General features: G+C 37.0%; 2 protein-coding genes across 5 annotated transcripts in view; one reads left to right on the forward strand and one right to left on the reverse strand.

Annotated features, from left to right (window-relative positions):
• Positions 1–614: 614 nt before the first annotated feature.
• On the reverse strand, positions 615–4,188 carry LOC117420459 (tigger transposable element-derived protein 4-like; the record flags this gene model as incomplete). Its single annotated transcript, XM_034033907.3, has 1 exon — positions 615–4,188. A coding segment is annotated over one exon (1,509 nt), but the record flags the coding sequence as incomplete, so codon positions are not given.
• A 935-nt stretch (positions 4,189–5,123) lies between these two features.
• Positions 5,124–19,638, forward strand: part of LOC117421263 (arfaptin-1) — a 54,173-nt gene continuing 39,658 nt past the window's right edge. For 2 of the 4 annotated variants that reach the window (XM_034035421.3, XM_034035423.3), the window contains exons 1-2: positions 5,124–5,516; positions 12,891–13,063. In XM_034035421.3, coding sequence (XP_033891312.1) covers positions 12,893–13,063 — 171 coding nt within the window. In that variant the 5' untranslated portion in view covers positions 5,124–5,516; positions 12,891–12,892. Of the gene's footprint in view, positions 5,517–6,073; positions 6,227–12,890; positions 13,064–19,638 lie in introns of those variants that run through there. The other 2 variants (XM_034035424.3, XM_059028870.1) reach the window with 2 other exon arrangements.

A 19,638-nucleotide genomic window follows, 5' to 3' on the forward strand; every position in this document is an offset into this window, starting at 1 on the left:
TGGCAAACGTTCCCCAGTTGAAAACATATCATTCCCTAATTTATTTACCAACTGTATGTGAATAAAAAATATCACAAGGTATAGCAACTGTAAAGTCATTTGCTTGTAAACACTGGTCGTTTCGGATAAAAGCCCTTCTTCAGCTGTGTAGAAGGAAAAGTAAGCACAATGCTGTAAACTTTCAAGAATTCTGCAGATGATGTCATGATTATGTCAGAATAGAATGCTCATTCCAAGAGGTTCTAAAAAGCCCTAATTGTGTTACATAATTTAAAATTAAAGAGCACATTATTCATAACACTGTAAAGTTTCTGTACTGAAACTGCATATCCCTCATTAACCAATTAAAATTAAATGTATGCTAGATAAAATATTGTATGTCTGGTATTAAAATAACTGTCGCCATTAAAATGATGTTGTGCCCTATTCATAAATAAAGTATATTTTGAAATTCATAACTTTTCCAAAGACGCCAACAACAGTCTGGAACAGTTATGAATATCATAAATGTATTGAGGTATTTTAATCATAAAACACTTTAAAAACAAGTAAGTCAAAGCTTTGTAAATAGGGTCCTATATTTCAATGTATTTTAGAGATTCATGTCTATGAAATTGCAAATAACATTTTTATTGACATTCTACTGTAACTAAAATTAGAAGTAATATAGAAATGTACACACACACACACATTAGTAGTAGTATACAGTACACTGATTATGAAGCATATCAAGTATATTAATTAACAGTTGTACAGATGGTTGGCGTAGAGAAGATATACATTATTATATGACAAGTGGAATCTCTCTGTTATTCACTTTCATCTGCCTTGTGAGTCCTGCGATACCCGACACAGTAGTATTAATAAACATCACAAAGGTTCCTTTTGATGACAGCACATTACTGCCGGACGCTGATTTTGTGAAAACCAGACTCAGGGTGATAGCAGCACACACCTGACTTTTTATGAAGTCCACTGCGTTTGTCACATAATAGCTATTGTATACCTAGAGGACGCACTGAGTATTCAGTATTTGGTCACAATCAATTTTAGAGATGAACAGCATTATTCAGAAATAACCCTTGTGTTAGTGCTTACCTGTTAATAGCTGCTGGCATTGAGAAAGCATACTTAATTGAGCACTAACATAGAAGGTTTGTTACTATATAGCTGTGTAGCAGCCTGCTTACAATCTAACAAATATATTTGTGGGGGACTAGTTTTATTAAAATGTTTGTTCTCACAGGGATATACATATACTGAAAATCCACAATATGGATGATTAAAATGTTTGTTATTCAACTGGCTGATTGCAGGGATATGAACAAGAACTTGGATCCTTAACATATGGAAAACGTATGTAAAAGTGGGTTACTGAAATGATGTCACCCAAGTCATTACAAAAAGGCAAATTTAAAAATTGGGCCTCTTTGTCTCAGGGGATCGAAATGCTATATAATAGACAATATGCACAGCTTGAATCAACATAGCCAGGAGCTTTAATACAACGCATAGAAATTGGATAAGAGTTCATAGCTTGTGTACAAAAGAAGACATCCAATTCCATTTATATGGTTTTGTGTTTTTTACATTAGTTTTGCTTAGCCTGGATATAAAAGCTAGACTGACAATATGGTTTTTAATGTCTCTAAGTCAAATGCACTTTTTTCTATCACAACTAAACAAATGGTGGCAATTTATATACCATCCTCAAGCTAACCATAACCATAACCACTTCCTTTTCTTTTCTTTGTTTAACTTGCTATGAAAACTTCTGTTAGTTCATTTCTAAATGCTTCACAAAGTGCTAACAATTACATCTGTTTTGAACACTTTTTAGGAGGAAACCTCACAGTACATTAAATGTAGTAAAGCTTCACATTTTTCACAGTAGTTCTATGTTACAAATCCACAACATCCTAAAACAGATCACTAAGTTTGGTCCTGCAAAGATTCTTATCTACAGGGTACCAGCCTGTGTGTTCTGGTGTAATTGCGTTTGCCACAGGCTAATAAAAGCTTCACTTGACATGCTATTTATTTTTTTCCCATAATCCAAACAGGAAAAAGAACATTTACAGTCAAACCTGCTGAATAACAACCGTTCAGGGGTCATTTGAAAGCTGTGATTTAATACAGAACTATGTATATGTGAGTATTCACAATACAACAAGTGGTTCAGACTAGTACAGTTTCTATAGGTGACCAATTGGGAAGCTATATTAGTGTGGACACTATCTCACTGTAAATGACTGCAGTTAATCAAAACTGTACTAAGGCACTTTATTTTCTACATCAATATATTACATTTTAAAATTGCCAGAACATCAAAAACAAATACACATGAAGTTGGACGAAGATAAAAATGTGTTCTTACATGCTCTAAATATGCATTGTTTTCTTGAAAAATAAAATTACTTCTCATGCACAACTTATCTGCCTGCCACTTATTATGCCTTCCACTGATTGTAGAAATAAATCTCACGTCTCACAGTGATATACATGGGCATCATATATAACATTTTACCTCAAAATCCAGCATCCACTTGCTTAGGTTGAACTAAAACAATATCAAATTATTATAATCTTTCCCTGGTTTCTGTTTTAGGATGTGTGGATTTACAAACCTGCTACAGCATTTTCTCTGTAAGGTAAGCAAGTTACATTCAATTGGAGGGATCACTCTGAAGGATTATCTATGTCAGCCACGGAATTGTGGAGACCATGGTTAACCTCATGGCCCCTGAGAAACCTCTTCACGATCGCCAAGGCAGCCAAAGTTTCAGTCTTGGAGGGAGTGATCATCTCAGACCCCAGATACTCATCCTCATCGTCATCTTCCTCGTTCCCCAAAGACAGCGCTTCTTCAGATGTCCCTTCACTCCCGCCCAGGTTGTCCATGCTAAGTACTGGTGAGTCTAATGCCATCAAGTCCTCATCCACTTCTGTATACTGATCTAAAGACAAACCCTCAAGAAACTCCACCCCAACTGCACGGGCCTGCTCAATGAGATCATGCCTGTTTTCCTCCTCCATGCCGACGTCCTCCATGCCTGCTTTGACGTTTTGTAGTTTGAATCTAGCCATTTTATAGCTGAATGTCACAGTCTCCCGTGTAACGTTCCTCCAGCAGAGGTGTAGCATATCGACCGTGTCCAGCAGAGACAACGTGTACTCCTTGCTCTTCTTGACACACTCAACAAACCTCTTTATTAGCTGGTGTCTGTATTTAACTTTAAGACTTTTGATAGTCCCCTGCTTCATTGGGTGCTCATTTGGCATGGCAGTGGAAGGCAAATACAAGAGCTCGATGGCCTTCAAGTTTTTCAGCTCAGGATATGCTGGGCTCTGGCAGACGAACAGAGCAACCCGCCGTTGCTGAGTCTGAAACCTTTCATCGATTTTGTGGACCCATTTTTCAAACACCTCTGGGGTCAAGACTGCCTTGCTATTGGACTCGTAATCCACGGGCAGTGACTTGACACTTTTGAAGGAGCACGGGTTAGCGTTTTTGCCAATCACCAGTAACGGAAGCTTTTCTGTGCCATCCACATTGGCACCGACCACTACAGTTATTATTTTCCTACTTTGCTTCCCGAACGAGCAGGTTTCCCCCCTGAAGGCAAAAGTATTGGTAGGCAACATTTGATAAAGCAGCCCTGTCTCTGCAACACTAAACACATTTTTAGGCTGATACTCATTTAAATAATATGGAAGCACAGTTTGGTACCAAACAGTTGATGTATCCACAGGAGCAGATGGAGCCTCCACAGGCTGAGAACGGAACACCAGGCCGTACCTAGACTTGAAACGGTCCAGCCAGCCGTTGCTGCACTTGAAGTCCTTGTATCCCAACTTCTGTGCAAAATCGTTTGCTTTTACACGTAACATAGGTCCGTTGACTGGTGCATTCAGGCAACGTGAAGTCTGGTACCATCGCATTAAGGCCTCTTCGAGATCTGTATAAGTAGCTGTCCTTAGTCGCTTTCGGCTGGGATCGAACTGGAAAGATTCATAGGCATCCAAGATCTTATCCTTATTTTTTATTATGGAGGACAGAGAATTTTTCTTTATTCCGTATTCTGCAGCAACCTCAGTTTTCTTCCTCCCACTTTCCACAGCACTTATAATATCCACTTTCTCCTCAATGGAAAGACTTTTTTTTTCCGTATTACAGGCAAGGATGGTTTATCCACTTTACCGCCTGCTAAAATGTTTTCAGGTTGAGTCAGGGCATTAATTGGGGTCTCGGGAATTAGATTTTCAGGCAAGGATAATGGATTTTTTTGTGCTACCCCCAATATACTTTGATGTAAAGGGGAAGAATCAACCACGCTCTCTGACATGACTGTGCTGTTGCTCCAATTCCAATTTTTTTTTTTTAAATCATTTTTTATTGGTCTTCCAAAATAAAACACATATTCCTTCCAATTTCATTTGGTCATCAATAATTATTTTGGTAGGTACTTTATACAGAAGAATATTATGTTTTAAGTCACCAAACTATGATGTTATACAAAATGTAGCACTAGTAGCAATAAATAAATAAATAAATATATTCTACGGATACATTTCTAATAATCCTGGAAATTTGAAATATGTTGCACTTTTAAATTACTATTCTATCAGCATTTAAAATATGGCTAAAAAAAACCTGTATGAAATTACATAAACAGTAACATGTATCTAATGCCTTTAAATGTATCGTACATGGAACTTTACAAGTATGAATCGCTCAAATTCACCCCCACCAAAATAAATAAATAAATAAATAAATAAATAAATAAGGTTAATCGTTCCTCCAGACTTACATTCTTCCTCAAGTGTTCTGTCTGTTAAGAAAAGATAAGTTAATGAGAACACTCCACCGTGCCATACTAGTAACATTTGTCGTTTTGTTGTTTATAACCAGTCATGATGGAATGCTCGGTCGCGAATTTCCCTTAATTTTCTGGCAAAACTGGTGTCTCGAGTAACGTGTAACCTGGAGTAAATCAGCAATGAATGTACTTTATCGGAATTTGGCTTATTTGCCTTGACTGACAATATGCAGTGATAGTTTTATGTAAAGATAAAAATCCATTGTCTTCTCGCGAGTTTTTTTTTTTTTTTTTTGTAAGTGATGCTGTTTCCATAAAAGACAATTATTTCTTTAAACAAGTGCTTCTAACGTGGATCCGGCGGTGAGCCATCAGCTTCTAAACATGTGAATGCCGATGACCTGTTAGTTATAAAACGTGTCTACGCTATTGTCTTCCTCCTCCTCCACGAAAGGCTGCCCAGGTTTGTTTTGCACCAGTCGTTGAGAGCCCGGATGTTTTTGCCCACAAGCACTTCTCCCTGGAATCCATCCCCTTCCGTGTCTGAAAGACTGGCTGACGCAAATTTACGAGGGGAGTCAATGAACGCCGCAAAACACTCTCATCAGATTCTTATTTAATACAAAAAACACGACATTGCAAAGAAAAAAAACAGCACTACGTAATCGTCTGACGATTAGCACGAAGGATTTGCAGGTAAGACTGAGCGTATCGCATGTTACGTGCATTTCTTTTTCCCATAAAACCACGACTTGTTTGCTACATGCAAGTTAGCCTGAACCATAGCTGTTGTTGCTGGGGGTGCGGAAACCTATGGTATTAGACTATACAGTAACCAGGAAACTTCGGTTCAATAGAACTCGGCTTTGGTCGAAAGCCGGCCATAATAATACTGAATTCGAGCAAAGAAAAAAAGTGTTCCGGTGTTTTTTAGTGGTTCTTTTGGAAGTTTCGAATCTTAAACTTATACGGTTCTGTATAGCGCTTCTAATATACACCTGGCTTAGTGACGTCTGATTAATTAAGTCCTGTGAAAAAAAAAAAATAGTATGGCAAAAAAGCAGTTAGACTCATTTGCAATGCATCCTATGCATTTATTTGTTAAATAAATATTAGATAAACAAAGCCCCCCAGGAAGTTTATATGGTATGATGGCACAGTATAATGACTTCTGTAGTAACTCAAAGTAGCTGGATCCACAGGAGAGAGTTGAGTTGGTTTACACAGTGAACACTGGGATGCGTAATTTCATGATTTAAAGTACTTTTCTGGAAAATAAAATAGCAGTGTTTAAAGTGTTCGATGTGGAGTTTTTGCATTGGTAACTACAGTACTACCGTTTACGTGTCAATGACATCCAGGAGGAGGCGGCGACGACGAAAGTGCGTCCTTCTTTTCTTTTAAAGGTACAGTGCATAATAGTTTTATTAAAATCGTTATCCGAATATGTCTTTATATTTTTCTCGGAGACCTTAAACTGATCTGTACCTGTCATATCATTTAAGTTTAAAATGTGTATTTTGGGGCCTTTCTGTTTTACTTAATTTCTGTCAACATGGAGATCAGGCCAGGTGTGAATTCCCTATTGGACAAGCCAGTGGTAATAGGTAAATATATTGCAGTAGTCCTCTTGTCTGCTTTGGTGGAGCGGATTTAATATAGCAAAGGTTTTATACAGGTTAAACAAATCACCCATTTACAGCTATAGTCTACTTGTAGGACTAAATGTTGCCCCTCAGTTACATTAGCACAGTAGTCTGAGTTAAACTCATTTTGTGTGTGAAATGTCATGTGCTGTTCTTAAAAGATGTACCTACAAATGGTTAGCGTGACTGTATGTGTTGCCCACCACTACTGAATACAGGGATGGAAATAAGAGTCCTATTGCATAGCAGTTTCACCTATTCCAGATTTTGCTATGAGCTTGATTAACCACAGTGTATAGGTAACACGCAAATGTGTTTCTGTAAACTCACAGTTAAACCAGGAATGGGAGTCTTATTTCTATCTGTGGGATATCCACCTACATGTTGGTGATTAAAACCTTAAAGTTTTCTCAGTAATGTCCATGTTACACACAGTGTGTATTTGCATTTCTGAATTGTATGCCAATGAAAGGTTAGTGATCTAATCAAACGGGCTGTAGCCAAGCTTGGTACCTGCAGATACCATAAGAGCTTACTTTCAGAACACTTTGTGAGCACATTAATCCTGGTGTGAACACCCTCTGACATGTAGTCCTGGCTTCTCAAATATATGCCAGATTCTGGTGCTGAATTGAGGCATAATGTATATTTTAAAACTGGATTATCCCATTATAGAGTCTCTTCTGTTCTAGAACATGTTCTGGTCTTCAGCGGTGAGGTATTTTCACAACAAATATTCTAGTTCCCAGTAACTGCCAGTTCCAACTTCCTGATCATGTAACCTGTGTTTAAATTAACATTTACTGTTTCTTCTTTCTTTCTTGTATCTTATTATAGGAAAACATTTCCCACACTTTCAAGACACAACCTTTCAACTTTGCTTTATGGCCCTCTCACCCAACTGCATAAAGTCATAATTTCTTATTTTGTTCAGTAAACAAACAGTTTCACTGCCACATCAATGATATGCAGAGGTTTTTTTATGTTTAAATACAAACAATTTCATTACCCTTGCATGAGGAACGTCTATGCTTTTTTCCAATACATTTTGTAAACATTACCTTAACTTTTAAGGTAAACAGAGACAATAGACAGATTAATGGTTCAGTGTTAAGATAAAATACCCCAAAAAATATTGTGATGGGCCATTGTACATATATGATGTATAAGAAGAGCAAATGCTTATTTAAAGATTTTGTTAAATTAGATTGGGTTAGTACACTATGTATTCGTACAAACTATGTAACCCACTTCATTCAAGAATCACTTGAAGAACTACAGTACAATGAGCTATTGTGCTATTATACAAAGGGTACATACCTCTATAATGATTAAATATGCAGAATAATTTAAAGAGAGTGCCGAAAGACTTAAAGTAGCCAATCCTAGTTCATCATATTGCCATTTAACAATTTAAATCAGGAATTTAAATTCACAATTTTGGTGCAGCTACTCCTAATGAAGTATATTGTGCCTGTTTACACTTTAGACCCATATTTAATGTCAGTTGGGTACAATGTTAGTCACTGTGTTTGACTTTTACCCTTGGGTTTCCTGTTGTCTAGTGTCCGTTGTAAGGCTGGAGTGTGGTGCAGTATTATTTAGCAATAATTTGTGTTCTACTGTTACTTCCTTTTAGAAAGCAAGGTTGGCATAGCTAATGAAATGCCTGTTTTCACAAGTGATCTACAGTAGAAGTTTCACAATGTGTGCAATTTACTGAATCTTGAAAGCGTCATAAAGGTACTTCAATTCCAGTTCGCATAGTGGTTTAAAAAGTTAGTGTTTGTTTGTATACGTAAGCTGCGTGCTGGGTGTTTTACACATTGAAAAATCTAAATTATGCATCATATTTAAATTGAATGGGTCAAGAATAAAAGAAATTTTGCTGCACAGTTTGCTTCTTATCACGCTTCTTGTACTTCGTTGGTTCCCACCATCGCAATGGTCAATTCTGAATATACTGCATGCGGTAGAGAAATGACGGGACAGCTTGTGGCCTGCATGGGAATTGCCAGAAGCACGTGACCAATACATCTGGCTTTTCAATAAATAAAATGTACAGTGGAATCCACTCATTTGCAATGCATGTTTGTGACAGGTGAATAACCAACTGGATTCTTGATGTCATCTTCCGGAATTCTCAGCGCCGTTTTAGTTCCACTCAACCTAACCTTCTAATTTACCTGTCAACCGGATCTCTGGAAGGTAATAAACAGAGTATTCCATGTTTGGAGTGAGTTGGAATGCTTTAAATTGCTATAACAAGGCGATCAATCAGGAATATAATATTATCGTTTCTTTAGAAATATGTAGTATGTGCATGCAGGCCTTTTGTTAAGTATATTCCATCTGCAACGTGGGAATAAAAAAACAATGTTTCTGTTTCTGTGTTAATTTGCTTCACAGATGTATCGTTTGTGGTCAATAAAGCAAATAATTGTTTTTGATTTTATTGTGATACCAAGTTTTTGCACAGTAGTTCAAAGTAACAGTTAATGTAAGGTTGTAGTTAGTGCATACCCCATAAGTTAGCATGTAAGTTTGTACAGTATTTATTGAAAGTACTCTTGACTTCAAGGTAATGTTGCATTTTACTCACCCAAACTACATTTTACTTACATAGGCCCAGATATTCAAAGCGATGTGCAATCCTCTCGCAAAGTGAGTGCCTCGCAAAAATTAGTGCTTTTACACAAAAATGGATATTTTCCAACACGGCACAAAACAGTTACGCGAAGTTGGAAAATAGCAGTTTTTTTGCTCAATTCACAAATGTGTTTGTGCCTCGCAAAACCACTTGCACATTCATTACCAATATAGCAGAAATGCACAACAGCTACGCGTGAATGCGCAGAATTGGAATACTACACGCCAATGGACTGTTGAAAATACCCTGCCAAGCAGCTGTCATAGGTGTACAGTACATACCAATATTCCTCAGACGAGTCTACACTCAAATGTAACCTGCACATGGGTGAGTGAGTGCTGGAACGATGTGCGCGCAGTTAAGGCTTGCTTTTTAAAAGCGTTATTTTGTGCCTCACAAAACTGATTTTGTGCTTGATGCATACTTTCGAACATGGCAGGATCTCGCAAGTTGTCGGCCACTCCCGTCAAATTGCGCTATGCATACATTATATTTGTGCACAGCGCAAACCGGATTGTGGCGCGCAAAAAAGTTTCGAATATGGCACATTTTGCACATTCGCGCATCACGGCCTTTTGCGACACACATAACCCTCTGCACGGTGCACAAACCTTTCGAATATCTGGGCCATAGGGTCTAAATTGGAGAGTTAATTGAGTTAAATGCAATCTCAAATATGAAGTTAAAAAGTTTCTTTTGAAAGCTGAAGCACTAACACAATATTTGAGTAACTGCAGGAAGAACAACCTGAGAATTATTACAAATTAAAAAAAATAAGAACTAGATTTGAAGCACTTGCTTTGTGCTTTACATTCAGCAGAAGCAGTTGTGTTTTAAATTAAGAAAAGTTACTTTCCATTAAAAAAGCAATGGTTTTATATAGCCTACAGAGTTGTATTTTGGTATTCTGTAGTACAACATGTTTGGATTAAGGTTAGAGTTAAACACCCAATGTCTGAAATTAGTCATTTTTTAAAAAATGATCTTGTGGAATGCTTGGATTCTCCGCTAGAAAGAACTCTGCACCCTCGCCCCCAGCAAATGCTGCTTGAAAGGCTTCCTTTTAAGATGGTTTCAGCTTTTTCACAATGATGGCATTACCTTGCTCTGTCTGTTTATAGTTCATTTGTGTATAACACTAGCCTGTTATGTTGCATGGAAATAAGACTCCCATTGCAAGGGAGTTTGAGCCATTCTAGTTATAATTTTAATTATCAGTCACACCTGAGTTTAAAAAAATTAAAATAAAAAATCAGCTCACAGTAAAGCCTTAACTGTCATGGCTCAGTTTTAATTTAATCACCATAATGGGCTTGAATCTCAAACTATTCATAAGTTCCTCATTGAAATGCATTAGTTTTTCAGATTTAATTTACAAGGAATTCTCAAACTTAATTAGTTTCTATCTGCAAATGAAACTGACTTGAAAGACTTGTTCATGTCCAACAGCAGCAGATAGGAGGACGTGAGAGGTGGGTTTTATAGAATGCCAAAAAAAAGACATGTAGGCAGAATATATATATATTTTTTTTTTTTATTATTTTTAAAATTATAACAGCAGTGTGGAGTAGTGGTTAGGGCTCTGGACTCTTGACCAAAGGGCTGTGGGTTCAATCCCAGATGGGGGACACTGCTGCAGGACCCTTGAGCAAAGTACTTTACCTGGATTGCTCCAGTAAGAACCCAACTGTATAAATGGGTAATTGTATGTAAAAATAATGTGAAAAAAATAATGTAATTGTATGTAAAAATAATGTGATATCTTGTAAGAATTGTAAGTCGCCCTGGATAAGGGCGTCTGCTAAGAAATAAATAACACCCTTGTTGATTTTTCAAAGTTTTGGCCTATTGTAGTTTTTCTTTTGTTGTCCTACATTGAGTTACTGATAAATAGTTTTCCAAATATTACCACCAAGAACGATTCTGTGTAACAGAACTGGTTTCTCACATGAATTGTGAGCTTTGATTGATGGGGTATTCCTTGACTATTACCCCAGAGTGATTCATTGCTGGCTCAGAGTAGTTGTTGTGCAGAGGCTGTTGAGACTGATGCCTGCCAGGTTAGTAAACCAGGGTCAGCTACTTAGCTGTCAAAATCCTGCTGTACTGTAGGTGCTACTTGTCGAGTAGCACATGTTGCTTGTTGTCTCTGCTCTGCTGCAGTTCATTGGTTTGTTACAAATGCTATTGCCATGTAAGCCGTGGTCAGTACAGCCAGTACAGCCCTTTGGCATCTGTCATGTGCTTTGGCCATCGAAGCTGCTTTGTTTCTAACTTAGTGTAAAAATCGTTTTATAGGTCGCACTGGCATAAAAGTTGCCCCCCCGTTTTGAGACCTCAATTTTAGGAAAACACCTTTTTTGTGTGTTAAAATATATATATATATATTTTTTCAATTTATTTTTTTCCTACATGCTCAACATAGATAAATAGATACACAGGATTAGTTTTGAAATAACCCTTGTTTGCAACATTTTATTCCATTTAATAATTTTACAGTTTTTTTTGTTTTCAGTTAAATATTTTCTAACAGTTTTTCAAAGTTTCTAGAATTTAAAGTTATACATCCCACATCACATCTGTATTAAACTACCAGTATTTTATTTTAGCTTATCAAGTACCCAAACAAGTTCAAGAACATATCTGCTTTGCTTTACTGAACATTTCTTTCCAAAACCATACTGAGACAATAGTTTCTGCTGCATTGGCTTTTACAAATTTGTTGTATTAATTCAAATTAAAAATAAAAATATTAAACAGTGCTGCTTGCATCAATTAAAAAAACAATAAAAAACAAACAAACAGTAAACTAAGCAGTGCACCATTTAATAACCAGTAAATAAAACATTTTAGTGTTGCATACGGTGCAGTACAATTGCATTCAGTTTCCAACGGCACAAATACATTCCTTTTGTTTTGTTAATCAGAACCATAAACAAACACATACTTTACAAGTGTACCACTGCGATGCATTGACATGTAAAACAAGTTACACTTTGTATTACAGTCATTCAAAGCACTCCATTCAAACAAAATGTTTTCTACATCGGGCCATAAACACTTTCCTCCTCTATCAGTTTGTTTCGTCTCCAGTCACGTAGTGTTTTTTTCAGCATTGCGACTTAACATGTAATGTCAACAACGAGCAATTTCAAACCAGTTGAGTAGCATTTTTGTTTTTTGTCTGACTGTCCTACTTTATCCAGTCTCAAAGTCACCTTCATTATTATAGCATTGCAGCTACAATGAACGGAAGACTTGATAAGTTTACTACTCGGCTTTCTAACTGAGCTGATCTGTAGCTGTTTGCTACGGATCCCAGGGGGCGGGTTCAGTTTGAATGTTGACAAATCAATGGCTTAACAAATTAAAGCTTTTAATTAGAACAGTGGTTTTGTGTTTCCACCCAGCAACATGACCTGAACACCGTAGATCCTGAAAAAATAAATAGGGCTGTTGACAGTTAAGTTTGTGTGAGCCATAATAACCGTGGCTGTAGTAATCGCATTGTGGCACTGGTACAGCAGTTTAGTATTAGACACACCGGCGCATACGTCAATGATTTGACTTTTTCCTAGGTCTGTTTTTACATTGATGGTCTTTGTGCTACGACTAGCAATTTGTAGCAAAGCTGCAGAAGTGGCCAGTTTTTGTTTTACATAACCTGTTAACATTCATCAAGGCTACTTTTTGGTTAATGGGTTAAGTAAAACCAAAAAATAAATACAAAATAATAATGTACAGTTTTACAATGACAAATGTCCTTATTTTCAGGAATGTCTGAAGGTATTGTTGAGGTGGAAGCTCTAGAGGTTCAGCCAGATGATCCTCAAAAGGATAATGAGGAAGCTGAGGCTGATGTATCTCACAAGGCTATAGAGGGATCTGAAGCTGATGTACTTCAAAAGGATAACGAGGATGCCGAGTACGCTGAGGCTGACTCAAAGGTGAACAATATACAAGACAGTTTTGTCAAAACATTTGATTCCTTCGGTACCACTAGTACTGCTGCTACTACGACTACAGTTACTATCGGGTCATTCCATGTGAAATTATTCCAGAATGTTCTCCAGTTCGGATGAAACTTTGTGCGTGCGTGCATGCGTGTGTGTGTTGAGTTTGTCCAACAAGCTGGTTGTTTCTATGACCCATACTGTACTTTTATAATACGAGGTCAGAAACGCATCCTTGTTTGAGTAACTGAGCAAGTTCATTCTCATTTGAATTTATTTTATCAGTGAAAAGTTATTCTTGGTCAAGTTTTTGGATGTAGTCTTGTGACCTCACACTTAACAGGCCTCAGTACTGTACAATACTATTACGGTATGTCTGCCAACTTTTGTGTAACTCTGATGAGGTGACCTAGCATATGGAATGACCCTATATGTTAAAGGTGGTAGGTAGGATTTCAATAAAAAAGAGATTTATGGCAACATGTACAGACCTGTTTGTGCTGTTATGCAAGGTCACAGTGCTTGGAAAATTTTGCTTTAGCAAAGAGACACCATATCCATAACAGGAGGAGGCTCCTATTTATTAAACATGGTTAGGATCCTAAACATGCACAGCTTGTTTAAAAGCTTTAGATAAACCAGTATGCTTTTATTGGTATATTTCATTTAAAAAAAGATAAATTATTGAGCAGTCAAAGACAAGAACCTGTTACATGCTGTCATGGACTGATATTCTCTTTTTGTCAACCGTCTTTTTCTTGTTTTTTTAAATTGTTTTGAAGAACATCGACAAGAACGCTTTCTTTAATAGGGGCTAACTAATTAACAAGTTCAATACTGTGCATGTGGGCATAGTGTTTGGTGTTCTGGTCTTCTTAGTTTGTGGGAGATAGTCTGTTGTGTGGCACAACTAGGGGCCTCTGTAGAATGAGTAGAGAAACTTTTCTGTTATTGGATTCAAGTGAAATCTTCTTTATTCATAACATATTCAAGGCAACTGAAAGAATTAAATTCACTAAAATACTGTATATTTAAAATGTACTGAATAATGCTGATGTGTTTAGTTTAATGCCTAAGGACACTGTTGGGGATGGAGGTAATACTATCGTAGCTGTAAGATGTTTCTATTTAAAATTCAGATGTATTAAAACATTACAAAAAGGCAAAGCTAACCAAGTTATTATTATTTATTTTAGCAGACGCCTTTTATCCAAGGCTCAGGGTCACACAATGAGTCAGTGGCTGAGGAGGGATTTGAACCGGGGACCTCGTGGTTACAAGCGCTTTTCTTTAACCACTGGACCACACTGGACTAAACAGCCTAACAAATTTAACTCACTATTATCCTTGAGGGTAAAGCCAACACATTTTTTTAATACAAAATAAATAAAAACATAAGATATCTTTAAATTAGATTGTATGTAGCTTATACAATTTAAAAATAGAACCAAAAATAATCTCAGAATTCTTTCATTTCACTTTATTATCTGGATAAGGTAGTTAGAAATCAACAGTAATTGTAGAGAGAATACAAGTTAACTAAAATTATGTCTATCTTAGAAGGGCATTTTTAATTTTTTTATTTAGTGTGTCCAATTATAATTTTCCCCCAATTTGGAATGCCCAAACGCTTTTCTCCTCACCGCAGCAATTTCCCACATGGCTTAGGAGACCAGAAGATTCAGTGGGCGTCCTCGGATCCCTCGACCAAGCTAGCTTCCTTTTTCACCCAGGAACTCGAGAGCGGATGTCAGCAAGCTACCAACCTCTGCAGGTGTCCTCTCTGAGCTCACTGGGTGCCTGGCCCGCAGGGTTTGCTGCAGAGCAATGAGGAGAAACAGTCCCTGCCGGTTTTACCTCCCTAACCCACAGGAGCGCCTAAGCCAATGCAATGCTCTCTTCAGAGTCCCCAGCGAAGACAAAGCCTACTTCGCACAGCCAGGACGCGAACCTGCGCTGTACGACTCACCCTGCGCACCACGGGGCTGCGCTTCTACCAGGTGAGACACTCGGGGACCCCTTTTTAGAAGGACATTTTGAGAATGTTATTACAAACATGATTTATTTGCTTAGCAAATTCTAGGCCATCCTACTTTGTATAATCGTGTTTCCTGCAGTGACTTGCTTTATATTGGGTGGGTCACCAAAATCAACTTTTGTTAATTGTTTATAGTAAGATACTACCTAAGCAAATGTTAAACCCAGCACTTCCTCCAATTTCACATGACAAAAATGCAGCAAAAATAAAGCGAACGAGACAGGCTACGGTAATGTAAAAGTTCACCATGAAACAGTTTTAGGTACTGTGATGTGTGTATATATATATTTTTTTTAAATCTGTGATCTTTAGTTGCTCTTGTGCATTTTCATTTGCAAGTGAACTGTTAGGGCCTTATCGAGCACTATATTCTGCTATTTTGAATGCTGACTTTGGATACTGTTTTAATTCTGGAAACTGGTGTTGTTTTTTTTAATATTTTGCTAAATTGCATTGCCTTTTACGTTTAATGCAGTTCTGTGCATGGGTAACATTTTGATTTAATTTTACTGTTGGGTAGTTAATGGGGAATTTTACATACTGCTACAATAAGTAGAGGATTTAAAAGTATGTACTGTGTTACAGTCCACGTGTCCACAGTCAACTCTTTTGGCAAGTGGCATTTCTGTTGAAAATATAGTACTGTACCAACAAAACCAACTACAGTACATCTAAATGGAAGCCTACTTATTTTAAAACAGTCCTTTCAGCGATTGTGTTTTTGACATTGTATCTTTTTTGTGTTCCCTGAAAAAACGGACAAGGGTTGGAACGGGCCAAAATAAAATAATCAGATATGTGTCACATGCACTTAACCGTCACTGAAGTCAGTTTTATAGGGTCGGATATGTGAGTGCAGACTGTACTATGTTCTGCTGGTGGTTCATTATGATTGTTTGCAAGGGTTTTGAAAACTATTGGTACTTTGAGTGCATTATCACCTGAAAACTGCAGTTTACTGCCTTCTGTTTTAACCTTGGCAGGGCTCTACGTTTAGATTTTTAACTACTGGCCCCTTGGGCCACTGAGCTAGTGTTTTTACTGGCCCGGATGCAATTTTATCTGGCCCAATATATTTATATATTTTTTCATGATGGTTTTTATTTTCAGTATGTTTATAACTGTGTGGTAACCAAAGAGAGCCCACATCTCAAAAGAAAGTGGCTAAACGAAGCCTTTCAATATGTTACTTCAGCCATTTAAGATTTGAAAATGGATGTGTACAAATTATACTCATTTTTTCACAAGCAAACTTGCAACCGAGCTGTTACCATATGGTCACAGCAACGCTAAAACTGAATTATAATAATCCTAATTAGGGATGGGTCAGTGTAGTCAAATACATGATTACACAAAAAAAAAAAAATAAATAAATAAAAACTATTCGAATAGCATATTACATATTCGAGTACACAAAACCCTTATACATTAGCCACTAGTAGAAGCAAACGCGTCATTTTTTTTTAATGCTGACGCTTAACACGTGTTATGTCAGTCTAAACCCGTTGTTATTTGCATATTAAACGTAAGGACCCTAATTTAATTATGCAGTGCTTGTAATGGCAACAGTCTACAGTAATCGTATTCTGTTTGAAAATGTTGCCAATTGTATTGCCTTGTTTTTAGCTAATGTTAACAGATCCCTGTTTGAGTTCCTCTGTAATGACTGTACACAGCAGCTTCTGCAGCAGTTGCTAGCCAGTCATGAAACAGCTTCTGGGAGCATGGCACCGGTGAACTTTGAATGTGTGAACTGAAATAAAATAATGTGTATAGCAAGTGCTAAAAGAAGTAATCCAAACTTGGGTAACATTGAAATTAGAAAGGTAATTTAACATTATGATGAATATAAAGACTATACACTAAATGTTAAGCAGAGCAACGCAGTGACTAATAAGAAAAGGCAAGATACTTGGGAGTTGGAAAGGAGTTCTTTTTTAACTCTAGCCTGCAGTTCAATGTAAAACATCTACTGTTGACTTTCTGTGAATGGATGGAGTAACGTCAACATTTGCACTGACCATTAAAAGTACAACCAGGTATCCTTGTTTTGAATTATTTACAGGTTATTGAATAAACAAAGTAACTTGACTTAGATTCATCTGACGTCAACTTGACTTAGATTCATCTGGCTAGTTGTAATTAGTAATGTTAAACTATTGTAATGTTGGAATGTATTTTCTATTGTTTGGCCAGGTTACAATATTTACACTTATTTTATAAATATTATTTGTTAGAATTAAACAGATGTAGAATATTTTGGTTGCTATATGATAGGTGTTTTTTTTATTCTGAATACACTACAGTAAAAAAATATTATTTGGTGGTTTGCGCAATATTGTGCTACTGTTGCTTTAATTGGAAGAGATACGCGCTGTGACGTTGCTGCTCTTTGAGTTATGTGTTTTAATTCAGTAAACAAAAGGAAAAACTTGTGTCTAAGGAAATAGGGTATTGAACGAAGAAATCTCTCTTGGACGTTGTTTGTACACTTTGTGAGCCCGGCTAAACTTTACCGGCTTACACTGTTATGCTGTCTGCTTGTAGTACCCGCATTTGCCTTTTATTCTTGGTAGCGTAAGGGACCAGAGTTCGGGTAATAGAATACACAAAAATGTTGCACCCTGTGTATTCAAATAGGAAACTATTCGAAATTTCCATCCCTAATACTAATAATAAACACTATTAAACACTATTAAACAATATTCATAATACAAAATAATAACAATCATTCTCAGAGCGTTGTCGCTTGTGTAGCCTCTCCCAAGTCAGCGCCAATCTTGCTGAGGAGTGATACCAACGAGTCCTGGAAAGTCTGGGAAACAAGGCAGAACGTTACGTTTTTTCACTGTGAAGCCACATGAAGCGTCCACTCTAAATGTTCGTCTTCATTTTTTTCCCCATAATTACTTTCTTTATGAGTTATTGATTTCAGCACTTTCATTTTGGCTTAGTTGTAGAAAACCCTATTTTTATAAAAAAATTGCCATGTCGCGGGAACGAGTACCAACCAACACAGCACTTTGGTACGCAGTCTCAGATACGGACTGTACAACAAACATGACGTGCGGCGGAAAAGATTAATTAGTAGTTATGTTTTTAAAAAAATGGTTTGTAAATTTAATTTTCAGCTTTTTGGCACACTGGCCCATTTTCGTGGATTCATGAAACGGAAGCCATGTGCAATATCTCTCTCTCTCTCTCTCTCTCTCTCTCTCTCTCTCTCTCTCTCTCTCTCTCTCTCAGAGATAGATAGATCTATATCTAATCTATCTATCTATCTATCTATCTATCTATCTATCTATCTAGATAGATAGATAGATATTTTAAAATATCGAACCCTGCTTGGTGTCTGGGTCAACAGTTACTGAGTAATAGAAACCTCCATAGAAACAGTGAGAGAGCAGTGTCCTCCCCCACCCCCCAATGTATTTGATTGCGTTTAAAAAAATAAATACATAAATAAAATAAAATCATTGTACTTTTTCCCCTAAATAAAGCATTTATGGTGATTTGATTCAGGTAACAGAATCTCAATTTGATGATGAACTAAACCAGGCGTGCAGTATAATTGTTATTACAGCCCTTAAGCTTTTTCATTTTAACTTTCCTGCTTCGTAAGCCTGTCGGCACACAATGTATTAATGAAATGGGGCAGCAGTGTGGAGTATTGGTTAGAGCTTTGGACTCTTGACCGGAGGGTTGTGGGTTCAATCCCTGGTAGGGGACATTGCTGCTGTACCCTTGAGCAAGGTACTTTACCTAGATTGCTCCAGTAAAAACCCAACTGTATAAATGGGTAATTGTATGTTTAAAAAAAAAAATGCAGGTGTTTTCTCACATATCCAATAAGCCAGCAAAAAAGGAGAAAATACATTAAATACTCCAATACACTGTGACCACTTATTCTCGTCTATGCCTGATCTTCAGGACAACTTCAACAACTTTCCAGGAGCTCTGAATACCTCAACTGATCAGTTGCCTGAGTCTGAATACCTCCAACTAGTGCGACAGTATCTTCAGTCTAAAATTGTTCTTGTGACATACCCTCTGCTGTATCTGGTAATAAATTATTGGCTTGTCTAACATATTGTACTCTCAAGACACAATCAATAAGTCTGAAGGTGCACAAAGGTTAAACGTTCCCAGAACAGAATTTTGTCATGTAAAGACTCTACATATGGTCCATCAAACCAGTCTTGTGTTTTAATAACACGACATAGAAATCAGCAACAATGTATAAGTTAACAATTTTTATTTTTTTGTGGGGCACATACATCCCTTGTACCTTAAAGGGTTAACAAGCCAGAGTTTCCTGTAAAAATACGGAGGGACAACTTTTTCCTGTCTCTTTGCTAATTCAGCATTTTGCAAGGTGTTTGCATAGTTTGTTTTCCCTTATTTAAAATCAAAATATGTGATTTAAAGGGAATTTGTTGAAATGTAATTTGAATAAAGTGTAGTTCATTACCTAACCACTAGATGACAGCCTATATAAAGAAAAGGGGGAAGGGGGGGAGTGTCAGTTGTG

The sequence above is a fragment of the Acipenser ruthenus genome, chromosome 1, assembly GCF_902713425.1.
Source record: "Acipenser ruthenus chromosome 1, fAciRut3.2 maternal haplotype, whole genome shotgun sequence".
Lineage (NCBI taxonomy): Eukaryota > Metazoa > Chordata > Actinopteri > Acipenseriformes > Acipenseridae > Acipenser > Acipenser ruthenus.